General features: G+C 31.0%; 1 protein-coding gene across 4 annotated transcripts in view; it reads right to left on the bottom strand.

The window, feature by feature from the left end:
- Window positions 1-25346, bottom strand: part of pod1 (coronin) — a 68741-nt gene that overhangs the window by 22641 nt on the left and 20754 nt on the right. For all 4 annotated transcript variants that reach the window (XM_076503934.1, XM_076503931.1, XM_076503932.1 and 1 more), the window contains exons 5-19: window positions 24496-24566; window positions 19385-19574; window positions 18466-18590; window positions 17888-17974; window positions 17417-17499; window positions 17099-17153; window positions 14758-14815; window positions 13553-13698; window positions 9481-9576; window positions 5185-5379; window positions 4300-4534; window positions 2062-2237; window positions 1593-1701; window positions 787-1016; window positions 87-277 (exon numbers count right to left, since the gene is read on the bottom strand). In XM_076503934.1, the coding sequence (XP_076360049.1) occupies window positions 87-277; window positions 787-1016; window positions 1593-1701; window positions 2062-2237; window positions 4300-4534; window positions 5185-5379; window positions 9481-9576; window positions 13553-13698; window positions 14758-14815; window positions 17099-17153; window positions 17417-17499; window positions 17888-17974; window positions 18466-18590; window positions 19385-19574; window positions 24496-24566 (2047 nt within the window). The remainder of the gene's footprint in view (window positions 1-86; window positions 278-786; window positions 1017-1592; window positions 1702-2061; window positions 2238-4299; window positions 4535-5184; window positions 5380-9480; window positions 9577-13552; window positions 13699-14757; window positions 14816-17098; window positions 17154-17416; window positions 17500-17887; window positions 17975-18465; window positions 18591-19384; window positions 19575-24495; window positions 24567-25346) is intronic.

Below are 25346 nucleotides of genomic sequence, written 5' to 3'. Positions count from 1 at the left end.
AACAATATTGATTTCCAAACTTGTTTATATTATTATGATAAGATCTTGAGATTGTAAAATTATGTATGATAAATGTAGTTTCATACTTGCTAAATCCAGATACAACTAGGTGTGATCCACCTAATACCCATACTGCTCTGGCACCTCGACTTCCTTCTGGACCTGGTCCTTCCCGAATGGGTAATGAAGAGTTTCTAGGGTCATATATTCTGATTTTTTTGTCTTTGGCCACTGTAGCTAATAAACAACCATCTGGGCTCCATGCTAAGCTGAAAATCTGAAACCAGAATAAGTTTAAAGTCAGAAGTTCTTTTGTCTGCTTACTCTTTAAAGAAACCTAATACTGTCCAATTAACATCAATTGTGAGATAATGAACAATGCTATAAAATAAAAAGAAGTTTAAAATAATTATAAATTACAGTTCCTACATATGAGAGAACATGTTACTAATATGTTATAATTTTAAAATGATACAGTATTCAGGACACATTCTTACCTTGCACACTTTCCATCAATATTTTTCACTGAGAATTTTCTTAGATTCAATGTAAATACAGCTCTGCACAAAGCAAGCTGTATCGTAATTACTTATAAACAGTTAGCTAAAATTATAAATTGTTATACCACCAAAAGAAACTAAAACAATTCAAATAATTTTATAATTTAAAACTAAATTTTAAAAAAATCAATACATTATTACAATTTTAAGAATTTGCTAAGAATTTTTATCCATCAATTTATTAACTTTTTCAATTATAACTAGAAAAAGAATAAAACTTTAACACCTGGTCCTGGTGTCCTTCTAACATGATTTTTTCCTCTTTTGTGACCAAGTCCCATATCTTGACAGACAGATCTTGACTAGCCGTAACCAACACGTCTTTGGCACAAGGATTAAAATGAACTGAATAAATTTTCTCGGAATGAGTTTGGAAATGTTCAGCTGGGTCTGACATACTCTCTTGGATTCCACCATCAGGAATAGTCCATATTCGAACATATCCATCTTCACAGCCTGAAATTACAGGAAATAAAACTAAGTACTGTAGAGTGTAGAGAGATACCAAGCTTACACAAATGTTTGTTTCAACAGAAGTAGGCAGTAAAAAAACAAAACAACTTAAATCCTTAATACCTTCATGATATATATTTATTTCATAGAATGTAAATTCCTTAGACAATTGTTTATGTTACCCAACTCTGGAACCTCTCTGAATTCTTAATCTTTATGTTCTAAAAGTTCATATCTTAAATATAATTAAGTTTTGTTGTTTTCTTTACAATGTAAAACTGCACAGAAAGTTTAATTTTTTTTAATCCTTTGTATATATTCAGTACTGGATGCACTAACAGCTTCAAATGAACTCATCTGATAACCTACAATTACTTATAAACTTCAAATGATTTTAAGTACAGAAAAAGTGTGTTCAACAGCATTTAGACATAAAGATGTCATTCAACATCTTTCATCATCATGCATTAAAAAAATCCACTGAAGTTTCATTACTGAAAAGACTCCCTTTACCATTTACAATGGTAAGCTGATAAAGATACAAATGTCTATTAAATGGGAGCTAGACAAATTGAATACCTGTTACAAGTCTGTGGTGATCAAATGGATCCCAAGAAAAGTCCATAAGTCCACTTCCACACATCAAGCTGGGAATGAGCCCCTCTTGAAGTCGTCCTCTGTTAGCTAACTGAAGAAACAAAAACTCCTAATACAGAATAAGTTACGAATAAAGGAAGAAATTTTCATTTTTTTTAAATAGTTTATCATGAACATTAATATAAACTTATAAAAAATGTAAAGATCCATACAGCTATATATTCATATGAATCCCTTTATCTCACCACAGAATTTTTTTTCCAGTCTCTCCTCAGAATCACTTTTGTTAAAATACTGTTTCCTTCAGCTATCAGCCATGCTTCACCTAATAATATTTCACTGTCATACAACATTCAAAGGCATACCCAATTTTATTAGTTTATAAGCCTTAAACTCTTCAAATGTGAAAAAAACTGTTACATAACCTTATGAAAAAAACTGTTTTGCTTACTTCAAACACAGCAATATTTCCTCCAGAGCCTCCTAGTGGAACAGCAACACGTTCAATATTAGCATCAAATCCATTGCTTTCACCTGGTATACTCATGCTCACATTAGTAAGGTTGGTAATATGAGTTTCCTTGGGATGAATAGTTCCATTCAAGTGACGAAATTTTGAGACTCTTACTGATTCCAAAGAAGAAGCAAAGTTTTTATATTTAATTTTCATGAGTATTTGCATCTCATAAAATAATTCAATATTATCACATGTGAAATTAAATTTCCACACAAACATTTACAAGGTACCATCCATTAAACCAACGTGCATCAGTGAGGTTCAAAATGCATAAGCCACGACCTTTTACAGAGTGACATTCAACATGTGTACTTGAGATTAGAGTTATCAACTATTCATGTGACCCTAACATTGCTCATTTAGGGAATTTGTGGTAGAGTAAATACCATATAGAATACACAGAAACACTAAAAAAATGTAGATCTGCCTTTCAGAGGTTCTAAAGGTTATGCAAATTGTATGGAGTATGCATTTAACAGATTATTTTGTAGACCAGTGGTCTTTCATAAATGTTTACTTAAGAACTAGTCACGTTATAGTGAATATTGTTCAGTGCTGCCCTCTATATGCAAAACAATGTACGTATGCCACAAGCCTTTTTATCTCCCCAATATTGAAATTGACTGATTACAATGCATCTCGCATGTAAACCATCCTTTACAACTCTCCACCAATGGGAGTACAACATTTTCTTGATGCATGTGACACCCTCTATTGAATTCTACTGAACTATCACTTCTGCAGAAAATGGAAGCACTAGGTATTACCCAAGGGAAGGATGGGAAGTCTACCAGAAACACATTTTCAATATTGAAAAATTATAGCTTCAGATAGAGTATATTACCCTTTCTGATATAAATAGCTATAATCTCACACTGAACAAATGGAGGGACAATCGCAAAGGAAAGAAAAAGCATCCTTCAAAAGTATCTGAAGGACACTCTCAAAGAGGAGAACTTCAGGGTTAAGAGTCTATGTGAGAGACCACACCACTTCTGTACTAGGATATGCTTTTCACCCAGTGGAAAAATGTATCACAGATACAAGTAGAAATAGGGAGTAGCATATCCAGTAGGGAGAGAACTATGGTTGAATAAGTAACCAAACCACAAGATATGAATCACAGACTCCTGGTAAGCTTAATTAAATGGTATATGAGAAAATATACAACTTAATTTCTAACCTGAACTGGACTATGCATTTTAACCAATTTATTGAAACTTGTGTTAAAGAACTGAGCAACAGATAATAATAAAATTATTCAGAAACTAAAACAGTATAAAGTATTGGTGAAGAGTTATCACATGATGATTTGTATGCAAGATGCATTTGAATTAATCAATTTCAGATGTGAGAGCTTCAAGGCTTGAGGCATGTGTAAAACTTTTTCACATAGAGGGCAGCACTGAACAAGAATAACTATGTATGAAAGAGTAATGTACTGTATTAAAAAGAAAAACATTTAACTTTTTCTATGTAATTACACTGCAAGTGATACATATTTTCAATATTTAACATTTTTACCCACACAATAATAATTAAAAAGTATACTACTTCCATACATGAATATATAACAGTTTTCTAATGCTCATTTTCTTTCCACATACTTGACAATGCTTGCTCTACATGACCATTTCTCAACTCTTTTACTTCATAATTCAATGATGCATATGTTCTACAGCATGTACCTTCTACATGTACATACCAATGCTTAACATTTCTTCTGTATAATAATAATAATTTTAAAAAACATACTTTCTGCACTTGAATATATAATGTTTGCTTTATATAATAATGATAATTCAACAATACTTGCCTTCTATACAAGAGCAAATTCAATTTATCTTTAACAATATGATAATTTAATAATATATACAAGTTCCACACAAGATATAAAATATGTTACATGTAGTCCAAAAACAAGTATACAGAAATCCAATATTTTCCTTTCCTGTAAAAGCACTGACTTCATAAAAATACTTCTAAAAATCAGTTATCCTGAGAACAATGTACTTCTTTAAATATCATAAATTCAACTATAAAATGCCTATATTCTCCACTGACTAAAGACTAATGGTAAATGTCTACCAAAGATAGACAACATACATTTTGCAATATTTTCTAAAATATTTTAAACCCCAAATAACAAATCTTAACTTTATATCTACTTACCAGCAAATTTTCTACCTGGCCTTGGCCGATGATGTTGGTTAGGTTCTGTTGATATCTCATTTTGAGATTGTTCTGTTGTCATTAGGTTCTGGCGAGGCTCTGGTGATACCAGATTGTTATTGTTGTTCATTTGTGCCTTTGCAGTATCAAAATGAGAACTACCAAGGTTTGTCACTAAATTTTGAGCTCCATTTAAGGAAGAAGACCAAAGAGCAGGCTTAGGTGCTAGAAGAGGCTATTGATGAAATTCAATAATAAATTTAGTTTATAAGGTAGTTAACATATACAACTTTTCATTGCAATATATTTATACTAAATCTTAAGGAAACTTTAACTAGAGGTAGTAACTAAACAGGTCCATTCTTTACAACTGAATCAGCTTTCAAAAGGTTTTTCTTTTTCATAGTCACAAGCCATTTCATTCACCTCTATCCTATAAATAACTGTTGTTTTTTTTATGTGTCCACTTTAAAGCTAGTGGAATTATATAGACACTAAATACCAAAGACTCAAACTTCTCATTACAATTTATCATTGAAATAACTAATAATAAAGAAAGTGTATTTTGGTCAGGTTCATCAAATCAGAGGAAACAAGAATAAGCAATTACATCATGAAATAAGTGGTAGAACCAATAAATACTTAAAGGAAGCATACTATTATTATATTTAGTTTGTCAAATTTTCTTATCTACATGACAGCTTTCCACCTCTGTCTCTTCATAATTGGGAAAAAAAAGAATGTGTATGTTTATACAAAAAACTTCTAACATCAACAGGCACAATAAAGTTAAGGCACAGTGAAACTAAGTGGAAGATGAAATTGGACAAACATCAAAAGAAAATGTTTTATTTTATGATTACTCATTTGCATTTATTTACAAACCTTCTTAAGAACAGGTGGCTTTTGAAGAGATGTTTTTAAACATTTTTCTTTCTCAATAAATTCTGGATCCTGCAATTCTAAATCTTCATCCATTTTAGACAGAATAGTTTTAGTGGGTCCCGACCCCAGTACATGATTAAACTTCAGTAAACCATTGCTTGGCCATTTTCTTGGATTTAAGCTTATCTTTGAGACCTACACGCATAAAATCAGAACTTTTTAAAAATCAATTTGTAAAGATACATATTTCTTTAACCAAAAAATAAAAAAATGCACCCTTTGAAAAAACAATTAATGAAAGAATACTTTGTGCTTTGAATTTCATTAAAGAAAATATTAAACTGTTCAATGTTTATTATTTGCTCTTATACATTTTGTACCATACTTTAGTTGCGATATTTTAAAACAATATAAAAATAATTACATTGTCAAGTAAAATGTTGTTGGTAGTTAATCTAACTACATCTAAAGATGTAGTAAATCTTCCAATAATATTGTCATAGAACCCTAGCACTCCTGAAATACATTTTAGGAAGCTATAAGTAACTTTTCAACACTTCCCTTTCACACAACCACCTTATAAACAGAAGAACTAGGAAAATAACAGCAATTTAAAAATCAATAACATTTTAAGTTACAAAAATTTCACCTGCAAGAGGCATTTCATGTTAAAATGTTGAAACTGTTAAGTTACTGTAAACATTATACACAACACAGTAAGTTGTAAATCTTGTACTTTGAAAATAACTCACTTTAATTTCATTGTATAAATAAGTTTAATTAAAAATGTTGTAAAAGTTAAAAAATAAACTGTTACATGTAATATACAAAGTTAGTTGTAAAATGTTTCAAAATGCCCCTTATAACAAATGGTTTATTTATGCCAATTTATAATCATTAAATCATTACATTAAAAATAATGTCTGGCAGTTAGAATTTAAATAACACTGCTTTCTTGTAATTCATTCATAACTTGGAAAATGCTACTTTTCTATTCTGTTGGCATAATTTAGTACCAGGCTGTTGCATATGAAATGTCAGAGTTCCATGTGCAAGTATGAAACTACTACTTGTGGCTTAAAGAGAAGCATTATCATAACTTTGTCAGAATAATATAGTATATTGTCTGATTCATCTCAACCTCACTTTTTTTTCTTCTGTTATTTCAAAAACTAAATATTTATATTAATTTTTTGTTACCAGGTATAAAATTTATATTCATGTAATTTTCTTGTACAAGTTCAAGCTTGGTCACAATGCAGTGACAGCAACTCCTAATATCAATTATGCATTTGGTGATGGTACAGCTAATGAATGCACAGTACAATGTTGGTTTCAATTTTGCTCTGGAGTCACAAGCCTTGGGGACACCATCAAACAGCCATTAACCTTTTTGCTACGAGTCACAGATCAAACGCCACATCATTACATTGATTGACTTGCATCCAAAAGTTTATTGAACTACTATTTTATGAATTTTTGTTAATAAGTTTAGTATCAAACTGTAAATTGTAATTCAAATTTTTGCATTATACATTAGTTAATTTCTTAATTTAAAAGTAAATATTAAAAGAATATATTTAAATATTGATTTTTGCAAGTCACTTTGTATGTTAAATGCAGGACTAGGTCAAATTATGTTTGAGATGTCAAAATACTACATATTATTTCCTATGAAACAGGAACTTAAATTACCAACAATGACAGGCTAGAATGTAAAATAAGTTGTATCTTTTCATTTTGTCAAGATATGGTTTATATACTGAATCAAACAGCAGCCCTGTTCACCTCTTTCCATATTTGGAAACAGTCTTTAGTATACACTTCAATATATGACATGTGAATAACCAATCAACAGCTTAGAATGTCCCCAGTGGTTTTCTCTGACACTTTTAATTCTCTGAAAAGGTTTACACCTTATTTCAATCTAAAATTTCAATTAAGTTGCATCTTTAATCTGCTCAAAGTCTCATATTTTTAAAAATCTATATATACGCTAGTTACGAAGCTTAATAAATTATAGTGGAATTCTATGGTATCAATGTAGTTATTTATGATTTTTTTGGTTATTCAACACTATATATAAAATCTCTAAAAACATTTGTTTGATATCTTCAATGTGTGAAATTTTAAAAGACTTAGCAGCCATGTCCAGTAGCAACTGAGTACAAAGGTTGTAGAGAAAAGAGATACTTGTTTGCTTCACTGCTCAATTTATTGTTCTGCATTTAAAAAATAGATAAATTTAACAATTTATTTCTAAATAGATCTACATACATATATAAAGTGTATAATAATTGAAATGTGACTGTGTATTGCAAAATATTAGTCCACTAAAACAGCCAAGACAGGGAAGATTTAAGGTCAATTTTATATAACTGGATACATAATGAATGCACATGCACTGCATCAATGCAAGTTCTATAATGTTAGCTAGGCATGACTGGAAGGTCAATATAATAGTTAGAATATGGAAAATAACAAAACACAGTCTTACTGAAAACAAACGTTCCAAATGCATTTAGGAGGTTTTAGATATTATATAAATAATATTAGAGATTTTGGGATGAAGAATAGTTTTTAATTGTAACATGAAATAAGTTTGCACTCAGACTAGTAATGAAAGACTACTTTCACAAACAAATCTTTAGTAAAAACATTTCATTAAACAATCTGATTATTTGTGTACAAAATACTTGTAATCTTTACTAAAATTATAAGAAATTTTATGAAGACACACATGCTGTATCAAAAGTTATAATACAAATGCTTAATGTGTGCAAATGTGTAGACAAACTCATGTATTACACTAGGCCTGTAGCAAAAGGGCTAATAAGAAAGAATTGAAGGGCTTAGTTGAATCAGATACCTGCCAATCCATGAGAGAACTTGCTGATAAACTTAATGTTCATTATTCAACAGTTTTCTGACATCTTGAAGTAATTGGTAAGGCAAAAAAGCTTGATAAATGGGTACCTCATAAATTAACTGAATGCCATCCAACAAGATAAGTTTAGATTTGTTCCTTGCTGCTTATTTGCAACAAAAACAACCTGTTTCTCCATAGAGTTATCACCTGTGATGAAAAATGGATTCTTTACAACTTACGATGACCCTGACAGTGGCTTGACTACAAAGAAGCACCAAAAGATATGCAGAAACCAGCTCTTCACCCTAGAAGCAACCATGGTCAATGTTTGATGGTCATCAGCAAGCGTGATCCATTATTCATTCTTAAATCCTGTAGAGACAATCACAGCAAAAATATTGTTGTAAACCAGAAATTATGCATCAAAAGTTGTCATGAAAACATCCAGACGTTGTCAATCACAGTGGGCCCATAATGCTTTATGACAACGCTCGGCTTCATGTCTCACTCGTTACTATCCAAAAACCCAACAAACTTCAGTTTGAAACTTTACCTTATTCACCATATTGAACAGATCTTTCTCCTACATGTTATCCCTTTCTTAAATATGTTTGCAAACAAAGGTCGATTGAAAGTGCCTTTGAAAACTGCATTACATCAAAGAACATCTAATTCTTTAAAGATGGAATTTATAAACTTAAAACTTGTTGGTAGAAACGTATTGGGTTTAAAAGGAGCTTATTTTGATTAAATAAATTAAACAAAAAGATGCACTTGTTTCACATTTTCCTATGAAAACCTGACATTTCATATGCAATAGCCTGATACAACCATAGATGAAGACATAAATGGATGTTTAATTATGTTTAGACAAAATTTCAAAGATTAAGAATTATCTAACTCATATGAATATGTCATATGTTTGATGTTTTTTAATGTGATAGTTTATTGACAACTTGCTGCATCTGTTGAAGTTGAGAAAATTACTGTGTCAGTGGCAAGTTTTGTTCAAAAGTACAAATAGAGGAACAGCAGTAAATATACTAATAATTTTGATCATTTTATTCAAACAGTGCAATTTTTAGTTCACAAAATTTATTTGGGGACTTATTTGAAAACACTGGGTAAGCAAGGCCCAGTGTTTAGAATATTAGACTTTAGATAACCAGGGTTTTGTGGTTTACAACTGTCACAACCAAGAAAAATCAAGATACACACTTTGGAGCCATAGGCATACAATAAGAATGATTGTCAGATCTAACTGTTTAATTAAAGTAGCCTGCAAGTTAACAGTGGGTAGTGTTAGCTAAATGCCTTCCCTTTGATCTCTAACTTCAAAATTAAGAATATAAAGTGCAGAGAGATCTCATTTGAACTTGCATGAACTTCATTAAACACCAATAACGATAAATGTAGCTAAGTCTTACCGTATCATTCCTTCCCATCATCCATTCATCACAGGTTAGACTTGGCTCAGTTCCTGCAGTATCAGGAAACAACTCTTCATGATAATCTCTGTAAGACTGGAAATTAAATCACAGAATGAGAAAATTATTTTACATGAAATAACATTATCTCAATTTTTATTAACTATTCATTTTTCATAGAATGAACTAATATTTATGTGTATATTTAAAATTTTAAAGCTTTGTGAAAGTTTCTATGAAATCCAACTTAGACAAAGACAATATAAAAAAATGTACTAAACATTTAATTAGTGTGAGCCTAATAACCATTACTTCAATTACACATCTATATTTAGTACAGGAAACTATCACAAACCATTGAAAAAGTTACTTTTATTTTTAAAAAAAATTAAATTTCAAGTCTTATGCATCATATGACTTATCTTTGATTTTCAAAATTGTAAAAGGTAAAGGTTTTCCTTTTAAAAAATTTAAATCTTACCCTCAAATTTTAAAAACACGAAATATTAGTATTCATTAACCTTCTCACCCCAAGTATCCTTTTCTGTGCATTACAAAGTTTAAGTGTCTTATGTTCAAAATTTTATTAAAAATTGCTTTTTGTTTATGCTATATCAATTAGTATAGTGTAAGTAATATACTAATTAGTATAGCATGAAAAAAGCAATTTATATTTATCTCCTAATTTTTACAATAGTTACAAGGTTGGTCAAATGACATTCCCACACAGATTACAGAAAATAAAATATAAAGTCCTACTAAAAACAAATGTTTGAAACATATTTAAAAGGTTTTTAGAGATTATACAAATAATATCCAAGATTTTAGGGATGAAAAATATTTTTTAAAATCGTAACATGAAATCTCTTGCACTTAGATTAGTAATGAAACAGACTCAACATATTTATATAAATCTTTAATAAACATATTTCATTAAAAATCTGACTTTTTGTGTACAAAATACTTGTAATCTTTACTAAAAGTCTTTCAAATTTTGTGAAGATACACATGCTGTATCAATAGCTATAGGGCAAATACTTAACACACAGAAACATGTAGATGAACTTGTGTATATTATACAGAGCCCATCACAAAAGGTTTAATAGATGAATTGAGACCAAAAGGAGTATACGAGGGTTACAATAAAACAGATGATGTTGTAGACTGCTCTGCTAATGATGCGAGCCAGAAAGATGAGACCAGGAACACAGCATCTTCTCTTTACGAATAAATGTGCACACTGGAAACTGGTTTTAAACTGCATTCTGGCATACCATTTCCAACAATTTCAATCAGACAAGAAAAAGTCTCCAAAATGAGTCCACTAATCTCAACACAGTTGTAGCTCTCCTGAAATCTCTTTCAACATTTGTTCAGTCTTCGTGTGGTCACTTTGATGGTTTTGTAGCTGATGGTATAGAACACTCAGTCAACAGAATGTAACCAAAGGTCATGTAAACATGAAAATAATGTCTGTTTGGACTCTTGAGATTATGATCACACAGCCAAGATAGGAGCTGAGTTTCAACAGTGCTTCATGTTGAGAGATTCATTTCTTAATTGATGTGCTAAATACAGAGTTTGATAGGGATGCAAGCACTTACACAGAGATGAATGACTGATTTGATATTTCTCCATAGAAGTTTAGAAATGGACTCCAACCAAATCAGCAGGTTTAAAAGTTGGCAGGATATGTACCTCAGACCTAAATGAGGACCTCGATGATGAACTGATTCAATTCAAGGTATTACTAAATGAAAGTGGTAAAAACTGTTAGAGTAGCTACAATGAACAAAATGACCATGAATATGGTCCCCTTTCCCAACACTGAAATGGAGCTGAAAATTTACCCCTCATCAATAATATCCAACTCCAATGGAAAAAAGATCATTCTCTAAACTAAAGTTGATCAAGAATCATCTAAGGTCTTTCATAACAGTCAAAGTTTCTGAACCTTGTTGTTCTCACTTTCAAACCAGATATCCTGGAGCCCTTGGATACTAATGACATTTTTTTCTTACTTTTGCATGATTTAGAATAAAAAATTTGTAATGAAATTTCACCTGCAAAAATGAAGATTGTATGAACTTACTGTTCTTGTGTAATTACCTTGTGACAAATTTCAAGTCTTGTATAGTTCCAATAATTATCTAACTCAACAATATGTTTTTATTCTGTTGTATTTGTTTATACTTAAATATTTACATTGTGAAAAGCTGACAGTTATCCACATGCATAAAATTTTAGTACTTCTGTTTACTTTGACTTAATGTTTGAAAACAAATGTATTATTTGAAAAGGAGGTAACTGTTTTATATGCATATAGGTCAATCTTAAAAATTCATGCTCTGTCTTTTGTGAGAGTTCCTCATAAATTACTTGTCCTAGGTCTTCCACAATCTAAATCTTAGCTTTGATGTTTAAATACAAACAATTTTAAACCAGAAACTAGCAATGTCCACTTGGGTTTAAGGAGTTAAAATAGCATGGAAAAATATTTTTTATCTATAAAACCCAAACACAAACAAAAAATTCAACTATCTACAAACTAAAAATAATTGAAACTTACACTAGTTCAACTCATTTATAGACTTGAAAGATGCAAGTCAAATTTTAACAGTAGTAAATCCCCTTTTTAAGAATGTAAGAGATAATTAATTTGTTCTTGTCAAAATACAATTGTTAATCCTTACCCTTTAACTCTCTCTACATGGGCTCAGCCAAACTGACCAATGACTTATGCTACTAACTTTTAATACAGTATGTGTATATTCAAAACATTTGGCAGACTTTCAGTAAACATTACGAGTTTTTCACAAACAATCAAATGTTTAGTGAAATATTTTTAATAATCTAAAAAAAAATTTGTCTGTGAATATATCTTTTTTTAACTAGTCTGAATACAAAGTTATTTCTTTATTTAGATTAAAAATATATTTCATCTCAAAAATATCATTTTTTTGCATAATTTCTAAAAACCTCCTAAATACATTTCTACAGTTTATTTTTAGTAAAACTTTACATTTTTTACTGTTATTTTCTCAAACTCTACATAAGGTCAATTTGACAGACCTTGTAACCACCAAAATTTTTTTTAAATCGCAATAAGTCCAAATTACTTTTTCATTCTTGAATGACTTAAAACTAACACAAAACTACATTCATCTTAAAACAAGCTTGAAACTATTTACTTAAGCCTTTTTTTGCTGTGTACTGTCAGTGACACTTAACCCTACTTTGTTTTATACCAATGTTAATAGTGCACTAAATTTTTATTTAATTAAATAATGCACAAAATAACATAGGATAAGCTACAAAAGTAAATTTCCCATAATGATAATTTTTCTGGCTTTCTAACTATGCAGCAAGAACCATTATAAATTCATCCAAATGAGTTGACATTGGAAGTAATCTTGTTCTAAAGATGACACAGATGACTTCTCAGAAATCAACATATTTTATCATTTCATAGGTAAAAACCTTGGTTTTTTAATGGTTATAAATAAAGAATTAAACATAACAGAACTATTATCAAATCCTGAAAGACAATATAATACATGGATGTGGTAAAAGGGGTCATTTTCTATTTGTAGGCTCTGTAACAAAACAAAATTGAGGGCTATAAACAATTATACTTTGTCTAAGTAATGACAATTTTGTAGTGAGTAATTTATATCAAATGTTGTATTCACTGGAGGAATGGTGAATAAATTAGAAGGAATGCCTATAAATAAAAAAGTGCCACATTTCTCATACTAGGGAAAATTGAGGATTTTGTTTTTAATATTGCCTTTTAAAATTAAGAACTAAAAATTTATATGCTATTACTATATGCATTATTAGCTAAAAATTTATGCCATAGTAATAACAGCATAAACAAAAATTACTTTATTAAATTTTGAATGTATAAATCACTAAATATCATGACATGCATAGCAAAGAATGTTCATGCAGATAGAGTTAATGAGTTTCAAAAACATAACACTTCAGAGAAACATCACTGCTAATGTATTTTACTTTTTTAAAAAAATGTGACCTTCACATTTTGGATAATAACTGAGAAAAACTTTACTTTTCGAGGAACTTGAAAGCTAACAGGAACAACACAATCAGGACCTAGAAGCAAAACACGATTGACTTCTGCCTGCATAACTTCTAAAGCTCTTTTGGGCACAAGTGCTGCTCCTTTGGTTTGGACATCACCAACGTATTTTATACCTATTATAGATTGGTTAATTTTCATGTAAAAATTAGTAACTTACAAGATGTACAACATCAAATTTTCCTCTTTTACAAACCCACATCACTATATTTCTATAGAAATGTAACAGAAAAAAATGTAAAAGGTGATAATTTCTTCAATATTTATACAACAAAGATTTTGTTCATAAAGTGAAAATAACAGATTCAGTTTCATTAAAAAAAATATTGAATTTATAACACTGTATTTCAAACCTTCAAAAACGTTTTTAGTCTACACCTTTATGTGGTAAGACCAGGTTTACAGCATATTTCTGAAGGTAACAGAAAATCTGGATGTCACTACACGTAACCACCAAAAACAAGAAGAAAACTATGCAATTAACTGTAAAATATGATTTATCAGAGTGTAAAAGATCCTGATGTATTGTCACATCTAGATGTGACGTCCTTTAGTTAAGTAACAATATAAAAAACTTTATGGTGTTGACCACCAAACACCCTTCTCAACCTTTAACCTGCAGACTCCTTGGGGTCCATAAGCATTCTAAAGGAGGTTTAGAGAGTAAAGATCAAGCTTTCATATTAAAAACAAAAACTGATCCTATGTTTACTGAGAGAAAATAATATTTTATATGAAAAATTCATTAACATATTTATGTTAGTGATACTTTTACAATCTGTCTTTACAAAAACAAAACATTGAGAATCACTGACCAAAGCTAGCAAAGCAAGATCCATCAGTTGGTAACAGATGAAATATTAAATTACAGTAAAAAAACTGATAAACAGAAGAGTGTACAGTCTCATCTCTTGTATACTTATTAGCTTAAAATATCAGCCTTGTTTCAGTACAATATCATACCATCTACAATTACCACAGTATAGATTTCCCTTTTAAAAAAATAACAATCATCTGGATTAGGTACTAATTTTTTTTTTCTGGAATATCAAAAGAATGTCAGGAAAACCTCTACATTAGCTGCTTTGCTCAAATATTGTCAGGTTGGAAGTTATTATTCTGAGAGCTGAACAACATTTAATTAAAAGAAAAAGGGGGAAAGTGAATATTTGTACCTTCACTGAAGTATGGTTCCTTGTTGTTGACCTCCCAGAACATCAAACAAGTGTCAGCCTATAAAATGTAACAAATGAATAATATAGTAACACAATTCTGATTTTGTTTTTGATGTATAGTCCTTTTTCTCACCATTAATTACTTTAAAATATGTTAGGCATTTGATTACATGCAACATACTATCATAATTATCCATTACTATTCAGTGAACCAACTTTTATCACAGTTAATTGTGACAGTATTTCACATTTTATCTAAACACCTAGAGTATTTAGATATTAATCATAAGTAAAAAGACTATACATCAAAACCAAACAAATCACTTACATTTTACCATTATACTTTACTTGTTTACTCTGCTCTTCCAAGCAGCACAGGTAAGAATTCAGCAAAAATAGTATGTTGCAGAAGTAGTAAAGCAGTAACTACATTCAAATTCTGGAATCTTTTCTTCACACACACACACACACACACACACACACACAAAGAGAATTTATCTTGTGAATTTCATGATAAGCTAAAAAAAACATTTACACTATGTTCAAAATTCATGGTTCGAAAGTACTTACAGTTAAACATTGTTAAAAACGGGCAGCTGATTTGATCACCAGTTGAAAGCCCCTAGCCAATTATTTTACAAAACATAGGCTAAAAGATATGAAAATAAAGACTGAAGTATGTGTTCAAACAGATTGTTTTATCACTGTCTTGTTCAATCACATTTATAAGACATACCTATTTGTAGTTTGGTGGAAGCATGTTTGTATATTTTACCATCACTTAAAAATTTGTAAATGGTAAGTAACCCCCCAAAATTTATAATGAATAACAATACAGTGCAGAATGAACTTTCTCCAGAGTACATTTCATTTCTGATTTTTGTAAATGCTTCTCTTAGGTTGTTCAGCATACTATCATGTCTAAAATACATTTTAATTTCCTTTTGATGGGGAGATGGGGTAACTAAGTAATCCCCACTAGTGTCTAAAAATTAACCTTATAATACTCTAAAATGGCATTTATGTAAAAGTAATGCATGATACTGAAAAAATACATCCACCCAACTGTACACAGGCATTGTATGGATATAACAACACACACACACAGGTATTTACATGTCCTGCTCATAGGATTCATTTTGTTTGGTGCAGATATTTTCAATTTTTCAAAATATACACTCCGCATGTCAAAATAGAAACTTTTTACAGAATATGTGAAGAAAGTAAAGGTTTTACAGGTATCTTACACATAGCTTGTCCAGACTTAAAAGGTTCCCTAGAGCAGTAATTCTCAATAAATCAGTCATGAGACATTCACATATAAGCCAAGTCAAACCAGGAAAAATGAGACTGCCCCACACTAACAAGCCATTAAGTATATATGTTGGTTTTTTATTACTGAGCCAAAGAACCAAGTTAGTTTTGAAGTGCAAAAGGTCGAATATTCCTCTCCTGAAGGGCCTGCAAGTTCACCTGGTAGCTTATTCATTTATTAACGTTCATCATTTACATGAAATGTAAATTATCTCTTTGAAGTTTTAACTTCTAATTCAAAGAAGCTATATGTTTATTTTTATAGGCAGGAAGAGAGAATATAAGCTGAACTGTTACAAAAATTTCCTGCTATTCATAAGTTGATTATTTTGATATAGTTAGTATTAGAGTAGGGAAAATAAAATAAAAACCTGTGGTATTCATTTAAAAGACTGTAAAGTTTCAGCAAATTAAACATGCTAGATGAACAAATTAAACGAAGAAGTATTTATGTTCTTATCATAACAATTACCTTGTACTCACTGACTTGGGAAATTCACAAATAAACCCTTTCATAAAGATACATTTAATGAATTCTGAATTATAGTAAACTTTATTATGTGCAGCTAAACAGATAAAAGAGTCAGGTCCAACAAACTATTATTGTGCTCTCACAGGTCAAGGAAAACTCAACATATTATTCTCAATATTTTGTGATTATTCTGGTTCAAGAGTAGTTTCAACAAAATATTATAGATTATTCTAAACCTTTTCCCAAAGCCACTTAACCTGAAATAATCCAATGTTAAAGCAACACCATAATCCAATAAGCTCCAAATTTAAAATGTACCCAATTTATTTTTCCGAGTTTTATGAATTCACCTCTGTGACCTTCCACTTGTTGCCTTGAAATACTTTATTATTTTCTTAGAGAAATAAATGAAACCATCACTACAACAGAGACAATTGAAATCATATCCTCCTCACAGTACCAGACACATCTAAGTGCATGTTTTAAATAACAAACAACAAATAATTTAGAAATTAGCATATTATGCAATTTAAATGTAAAATGAGAAAAATTTACCTTTGCAGTTAAGAAAAGCATGCTTGTGTCTGGATCAAAAAGTGGGATGAGGACACTGGAAACAAAATAATACTATATTAACAATAAAATGTCTAAATCAATATTTAAAAAAATTAAAAAAATATGTACGAGTTACATAGGTGGCAGTACTGAGCAAAAAATAAAAATGTTTAAACTGTACACTGTATTTGCTATTTGATTTAGAAATATTGATAAATGATACATAATGCTTCCTGAAACAACTCTGGCCATTCAGAGAAAAATAACTTATTATTCAATGTAATAACCATCTAGTAAGTACCACCTTAAATTGTTTACCCTAGTGAAGATTCCCCAGAGTATGATGCAAGTGGATTACTAAAATTTCTCACATCTCGCAGTATTACTTCTCGCTCTCGAGCCTGTAAAACAAATTTCACAAATTAAATGAAAAATTTTTTAAATATAATTTAATTCTAGTGAATCAAGTAGTAAAGCAGTAAATAAAAGTATTTAATCAAGTCAGCAAATAACTTAAGTAATTTCACCACTGCTATTTATTTAAAATAAAATCCCAATATACAAACAATACAAACTTTCAGATTAATTAAAAATAAGATATGAAATAAATGATGAATAACAACAAATATTTTGCATTTTATTAGTGTTATAATTTAGTGTGAGAGAGGTAAATGTCAAAAGAAACAAGGTAAAAATAAGTATACTTGAGCTTACAAAAATACATATCTAAACAATTTGTATCAAATGCAAATCTACGTTCATGAAAAACAATTCAATACTTATACGTACACTACCAAACCCTGTAGATAGTACTCGGTCACTATTTCCAAGCCATAAAACCCTTGAATCTCTGTTGTTGGAATGGCTGTTGGTTTCCTAAAGGAGTAAAATCATTACATCTTATTAAAATATACATAATCAAATAAAAACATTTTCACACATTCAGCAAAATTAAAATCACAACTTGACTATTTGTGTAAAACAAGAGACTGCCTTTCATAGGGTTTGAACAGAAGAATATTGTAGTCATATAACGTTATAAAATAGCATTAGTTTAAAATTCAGTATTTATAGAAAAAAAAGAGAAAAATGTATGTTCAGGTACACATCTTCCATAATATTTAGTACATCAGAATATAAGCCTATAATCACAAGTACTAAATAATTAATGAAACTGCTTTTATTAATCATTTACTCACTGTTTTTGTTTATTATAAAACAGTTCCACTATCTGACATATATAATGTGATAGTTAGGTTTTTAATATCATAGACTAAGAAAATTATGATTAACTTAATATGAAATTATTTTATTAACAACAGATACAATAACATAAAATATGAAGTCAGAATCTACTAATCACTCACTTGGGCAACTACTTTAGTTCGAGGATCCAAGATTCGAAGTTTCTTGTCTCTTGCAGAGCTTACCACCAAACTTCCATCTCCCTTCCAGTGTAGACTCTGGACCAAGTTCTCATGATCTGTGTTGGCTATTTGAATAAAACATTAGTACATTTTACACTTCACCAGGTGTTTTTGATTTTAAAAAAAGTGCACCTTCTTCATTCAAGTGGCTATTAAACCGATACTTAATTTTCAGTAAAAACATAAGTATACACATTTCTTCTGGTGATCACAAGTAATATACTTTAATGAACAAAGCAAATATTTCAACATAAAACAAATATTTCAATGGATTTTTTTTTCTATTATGAATAAAGACCATGTTTTAACCAATCGCACATGTTAATACTAATGCTAGTTAAGATGAACTGGACACTGCTACATAATAAGCCTTGATAAATTACTGAAGGGAGGAGAGCTTGTGCCAAATCCTTCAAACTTATAATAGTACAAGAAGAGTGTTAAATTAATCTTAGTTTCATCAAGCACTTGGTGTTAAGAACAAAAAATATAATAAAGATACACTATATTAAGTAATAATAAAATAAAAAGTGACTGCTCAAAGCTTCTCTGTGGTTGGTTGGTTCAGGATTAGGGACTACACACTGATGAAAGTTCTGTAAAAACTTCATAGTTTAGATGGTTGTTATAAAACACAAAACTATGCAATGAACTATCTATACTCTGTCAACCATAGGTGTCAAAACTTGCGTGTTAGCATCGGAAGACTGAGATTTACCACTGAGAATGTAGAAGAGTCTTTACTTTGGTTGGCATTAGGCTTTTCTGGTGTGTAAATGAAATCAGTTTGAAATATATTAACTTAAAAGCATGAATTGGAGTGTTTAGTTATTAAATGGAAAATCAAAACAACACTAACCATAAATTTCTGTGTTCTTACTGATATCCCAAATTCTGACTGTTTTATCAACTGACATTGTCAGAAGGCAGTCAACTGTAGGATGAAAGAGAACTACTTCCACACGATGGTCAAGTGGGTCCAATGTCATTTCAGGATTACAAGGTTCAGAGGTAGATAGTCCATCACAAGGAATTCTCCAAACCTTTACCTTACAGGAACATAAAGGAATAACACTTATATTACTATGACAACCATATCTACAGCAGTGCTCCTAAATATGGAGCACTTTATATAAAATATCTTATAGCTCATATCTGATGCACAAATCAGCAAGCATTACATACAGTAATAAATAAAAAAGCATAGTTACAACAAATTTTCATAAATTGTTAAACTAATGCATTATTGAACTGCAAAGTAGAATAAAGCTGCACTGAAAAATTCATCATCATCACTATAAAGTGATTTATATATAATTACCATAATAACAATTGCATATTAGATGCTTGCATGGGTATAGAATCTGTACTCAGGTTCCTGCTACAAAAAACACTCAAGAACTTGAGCTATTTTTGGGTTACCAAAAATAATAATACAACTTTTGTTAAACTGATTACAATAATTATTCCTTATAACTAATTAAGACAGATATTGATTTTATATTGTGGTGTAAAACATCACTGTGCATTATAATTTTCTTAAAACCTTGATATCTCATCAGTTAAAAAGTTCCATTATTAACCTATAAGAATCAGGCCAATCTCATCAACACAACTGAAGTGTTATTTTACCACATTCCAAATGCAACTATTTATAAAAATACTTTGAAACTTAAAACTTTTAAAGATTATATAGCTTCTGAAACTATCCAATTTTTGTGTGATATTTTTATGGATTTGAAGCTTTCAAACTTTGAAAAGCTTTCCCTCTGATTTGTTTTTTTTATTTTAGAAATATTCTCAAATTTTATATTTCTTTTATATTCTAATTTCATTACATTTTAAAACTTTCCTATAAAGCTTTTATTTCATAAAAGTATAAATTTTATCTTTGTTTTGAAGACCCCACAAAATTTGTGCTTACAATCACTGGTGTACAATAAAAATAACTTTTGCATACCAAAATTATAAGCAAGGTTACTTTTTTTGTAATTGTAATTCACAAGATTTTATTTCATAATTACAATAAGTTTTCAACCTATTTTCATATTTTGTTTTAACATTTGTTTTTGGCATTTTGGCCCATTCAATCAGTTACTTAAACCAATATGGTTTAACATAACCAAGGCTTAACCTCAATAAAGAAATATATTGAGTAAACTAATTTAATTAAATCTACCACATCTTCAAGGAAACACATTTTCTATCACACTGTAACAAAATTCAAATGAAGCATACAATGACAAGATTAAAATATCTGGATTTAACTACAGCTGTTTTTTGCTTATGAACATCAATTCTTCTGCCAATATATCACCATGTTAAGCTTTTATCAATTTCTCATGATCTTTGCATGAATCGCTGCCGAGCTGAAAGCAACATTAACTTACAGTTAAAAACAACAAAAGACTTTGCAAACATTTTATTTCACTTTCCAATGACTTCTCAAAGATAAAATTGGTTGTTATTTTGGTAATTATAGGCACAAAGAAACTAGGCTATCTGTACCAAACCAATGGTAAAAGCATGAAAAGTTGTTAAAAAGGTAAAAATCAACTAAGGTAAAACAAAACAATGCCTAAAGGTCTGATAAAAGATTTAAATAGAACTAAGATTAATGGATTGTGAAAAGATAAAAACACAAGCAAGTAGGACAGTTCACCATTGCCAGTGACACTATCCAACACTAAATATTAACTTGTAGAAAAGGGACAATCTAAAATGTGGACTATCGCAAGTTGAGTGTCATGAAGACCACACACACTGGTGAACCAGTTACAGATAAAAGAAAATCATGGATTAAAAACTGTGACCAATGCATAGCCTAGCCCAGACAACTTCATCCTTCCAATCCTTCTGGAACAAGACAGCCAAAGAAAAACAGAAGGTTTGATCTGGAGAAGCTTGTTACAACATTACTCACTGCAAGTCTACTGCCAACTGGCAAAAAGCCAAGACTTCAATACAGAATCATAGTCCATATATGGGATAAGCATGGTTGTGATGGCACCAGAACAAATAGACAAGAGGTGGAGGAGAGGACATGGATAATGTTCAGTGCTCTTGTACACTTGACACATATCTGCTTGATGTGAGGAATGAAAGCCAGCTTATAGTCAAAAAATGAGCCACAAAAACTTTGCTTCAGGGACAACAGGAAGTACAACATCTCAGAGACAGAGCCCTGGATTAGGGTATATACTCCATTGGTGGCAAAAATGCATGCAAACAATTTGAGAGAAATAAAAGATAAAAAATGATTGCTGTGGTCAACTTTAAGAGATTGAAGGTAGTCTGAAACTGCTGCTCAATAAACCTCATGTTCAACAACTGACATGAGATATGAAAGTCATCAATATAGAAACTGTTTGCAACAGTTGGAGGAAGTTGTGTAGGGATAGCATTAATTTTGATACTGAAAAGTGTAACACTCAAAACAGCCCTGAGTGAACCCAAACTCCTGTGGAAAAGAATGGAAAAGTGTCAAACCCATATGGACTTGAAATTGCTTATCCAGTAAAAATTTCCAGATAAAAATGAGTAAATGGCCACACAACCCATAACAGTGGAGGTCTGGTGAAATTTTATACTTTCACATAATGTCACAAGCCTTGACAAGGTTAAAGAACATGGAAACAAGTTGTTCTCTCTTGAGAAAGTCTTCTCTGATTGACATTTCATGTGAAATCAAGTGGACCACAGTGAAGTGCTATCGATGGAAACTACACTTGGTAAGCAAGAGGAGGTTGTTTGGTTCAAATTTGACCTAAGGATTGTCAGGTAAAGAAAAAAGGGTTAAAACTTGAGGTACAAGATATGACAGTGGCAGCAACTGAGTAACAGTCATCTAGGTGTGATCATTTACCTACAAGCTGTAGTTTTACAATTTTTTTTTCCCCAGGGTTGGGTCATCCATAATAAATAAAGATTCGGTGTCCACTGACCACACCACCATGAAGTCTACAAGAGGGACACACTACAATCCTAAACAAAGACATTAGAGCAACACCAGGATTTCCTGAAAAAGGTACCCAAACACCAGCATCAAACAATGTCCACAACACCCACTGAGAATGACTGGTATTTGGTTAATCCTAACCTAACAGGACCAGATGACTGACCCTGGGGGGACCACCCCAAGGCCACCCATCTGTAGGAATTCAAGGCCAAAGTGGTATGTTGGGGTTGGACCCCCTGAACCACCCGGATCCTTTTCTCCCCTTCACATGTCACCAGGCAAACATATTAGCAAATGTTCAGATCTCAGAGGATGTAAATTGAAAATACAGAACCTTTCCTGGAAGGTCCCTCCATCTTATTCAGGTAGGTAAGGTAGGTATTTCATGTTTATTGGCACAAAGCTACTAGGCTATCTGTGCCAAATAAGATGTAGTATACAATAATGGTACATAGAAATTAATGTAAAAATACATGAAATATATAAGACCTGCTAGGAAAACTGAAGCATTCAGTTCACACTTGCTGTCAGTCACCTGAAGTTGACCTTTCCAGTCCTGGGTTCAGGTCAAAATAACAATTAAAATGTGTAAAAGAAATCATGCTAAAACAGTATACAGTCAAATAAAAACCTTGAATTAACTTAAAAAGACCAATGGCTCTTAAAAACGTAAAAACATGAGTGAGGTGGGCAGTATCACCTATGACATTGGCTAATGTGAAGGACAAACCTACCTTAAAAATATGTTTAAAATGGCAGCAGCATTCTTGGTTGTAACAACAGCATGATAATAAAATATGTATGGTTGTGACCTGAGTGCCACACAGACCACATATTGGTGCAGCAGTACCAAATAAAAGGAAGTGGCGAGTTAAAAAACTGTACCCAATGTGTAGCCTAGCCAAAACAACTTTCTCCCTACGATATTTACAGAATCAAGATAGCCAAAGAACTAAAGAAGGCTTGATTTGAAAAAGCTTATATTTCATTGCTCACTCCAGGTCAACTGCCAGCTGGTGTACAGTCAGGTTTTGATAACTGGACCATAGTCCATGTATAGAACAGGTACAGTGGTGATAGAGCCAGAGTAGATGGGCTTTGCTACTTTGTCAGTAGCTCATTCCCACAAATACCAGTGTGACCTGTATCCAAAAAAAAAACTGGACAGAGATAGAGAGATGGCCTTATTCAAGAGTCCACACTGAGGGACAAAGATGAAATATAGGTAATCATACTACACCATGGCACACGCTGAGGGACAAAGACGAAATATAGGTAATCATACAACACCATGGAGATAAGATTAAGAAAAAATGATTGTCTAAAAGTATATAAACACCACTTGTATTCAAGTTCTAGAATCAAATTATTGTGATTTTGTTCAAAGGTATTATGACTTTTTTCCCAAAGAGCTACAAGTTCTGTACTATGCTCAAACTCCACAAAACTAATGCTTTTTATGGACTGTGCTGAAAATCAACACAAAATTAAACTATTTTACTGTATATATTTTACCTCTGAAGTATTTCTTTTTGTTTAACCTGTAGAAAAATGACAGTTTATTTTCCAGATTTTTGTCAATTAATGATACAATTTTCCCTCAAGACAGAAAGAATATAAACACTATCATAACGCTGTTTATAAACTAAAATTGTTTAGATTTTGGAATTTTCCTGGATTTAAAATGCAATTGTTGATACTGTGAAAGTGCTGTAGTTTCTTTGCAGTTGGTAGTTTTTAGTTTTGAAAAGATGGTTTAGTAGTAAAATTATACTTCCATATGCACTGTGACATGAAGAGGTATACACATTTATGTTTTCTCGTTGGTCAACTGATAATTGGACTATTTTGTAATCTAAGTTCTCACAATATGAAAAATATAAAAACTACAGACAAAAATAGAGATAAAGACTGATATATTATCTTTGCAATGGACACAGATAATCACAGAAGGTTCTAAGAATTTTAATCATTAAAAAAGAAACACAAGAAAAATTTGTATGCAAACTTACATGGCAGTCTTCAGATACTGTAGCAAGGATTGCATCATCAAATGGCGAGAAATCAAAATCTGTTACAAGCCCTGTAAAAACACCAATGATTTTAGCTTTAAACCAACATTTCTCAACCAAAGATACATGAACATCAATCCTAATTTGCACACAAAATCTTTAACTCTAATTTGCAGTTTTTTCTTTAATAAAAATAGAAACCATGCCTCAAATCAAATAATAATGCAGAATTAGCTCTGTTAGTCACCTGAAGTTGGCCTTTCCAGTCCTGGTTTAGTTATTTGACATTATAGCCATTTTCTAATTTCAAATCTAACAAGATGGACTGTGATTCTTAAAATGGAATCTCATTAATTAAGGTCTAATGTATATATTAAAAAAACTTATCTGGCATTAAAAAGATTAACATCTTTTAAAAAACTAAAAACATTTCCAAGGTGGACAGTGTCACCATCAACAATAACGTTGAGGACAAACCTTAGGAAAAAACATGCTTAAAATGGTGCTGTTGTTGAGTCATAATGATGGCAAGAAAGCAAAATGTGGCTCATTGTGACCCGAGTGGCACAATGGTGCATCAGTTCCACATAAAAGAAAACGATGAGTTAAAAAACTGACCAATGCATAGTCGAGTAGGAACAACTTACTCTTTCCAATCCTTATGAAAGCATGACGGCCAAAGTCCAATGTAGAATTTTATTTGGACAAGCTTGTTTTCAAGTTGCTCACTCCAAGTCGACTCTTAGCTTGCACAGAGCCGAGCCTTGAATACAGGACCATAGTAGATGTATGGAATAGGCACAGCAGTGATAGTGTCAGATTGACAGATTAAGCTGTGGTGTCGGCGAGCT

Source organism: Tachypleus tridentatus, chromosome 6 (genome assembly GCF_004210375.1).
Source record: "Tachypleus tridentatus isolate NWPU-2018 chromosome 6, ASM421037v1, whole genome shotgun sequence".
NCBI classification, from domain to species: Eukaryota; Metazoa; Arthropoda; class Merostomata; order Xiphosura; family Limulidae; genus Tachypleus; species Tachypleus tridentatus.
The sequence above is the reverse complement of the archived record's forward strand: the minus strand, read 5'-3'. Positions and strand labels throughout refer to the sequence as shown.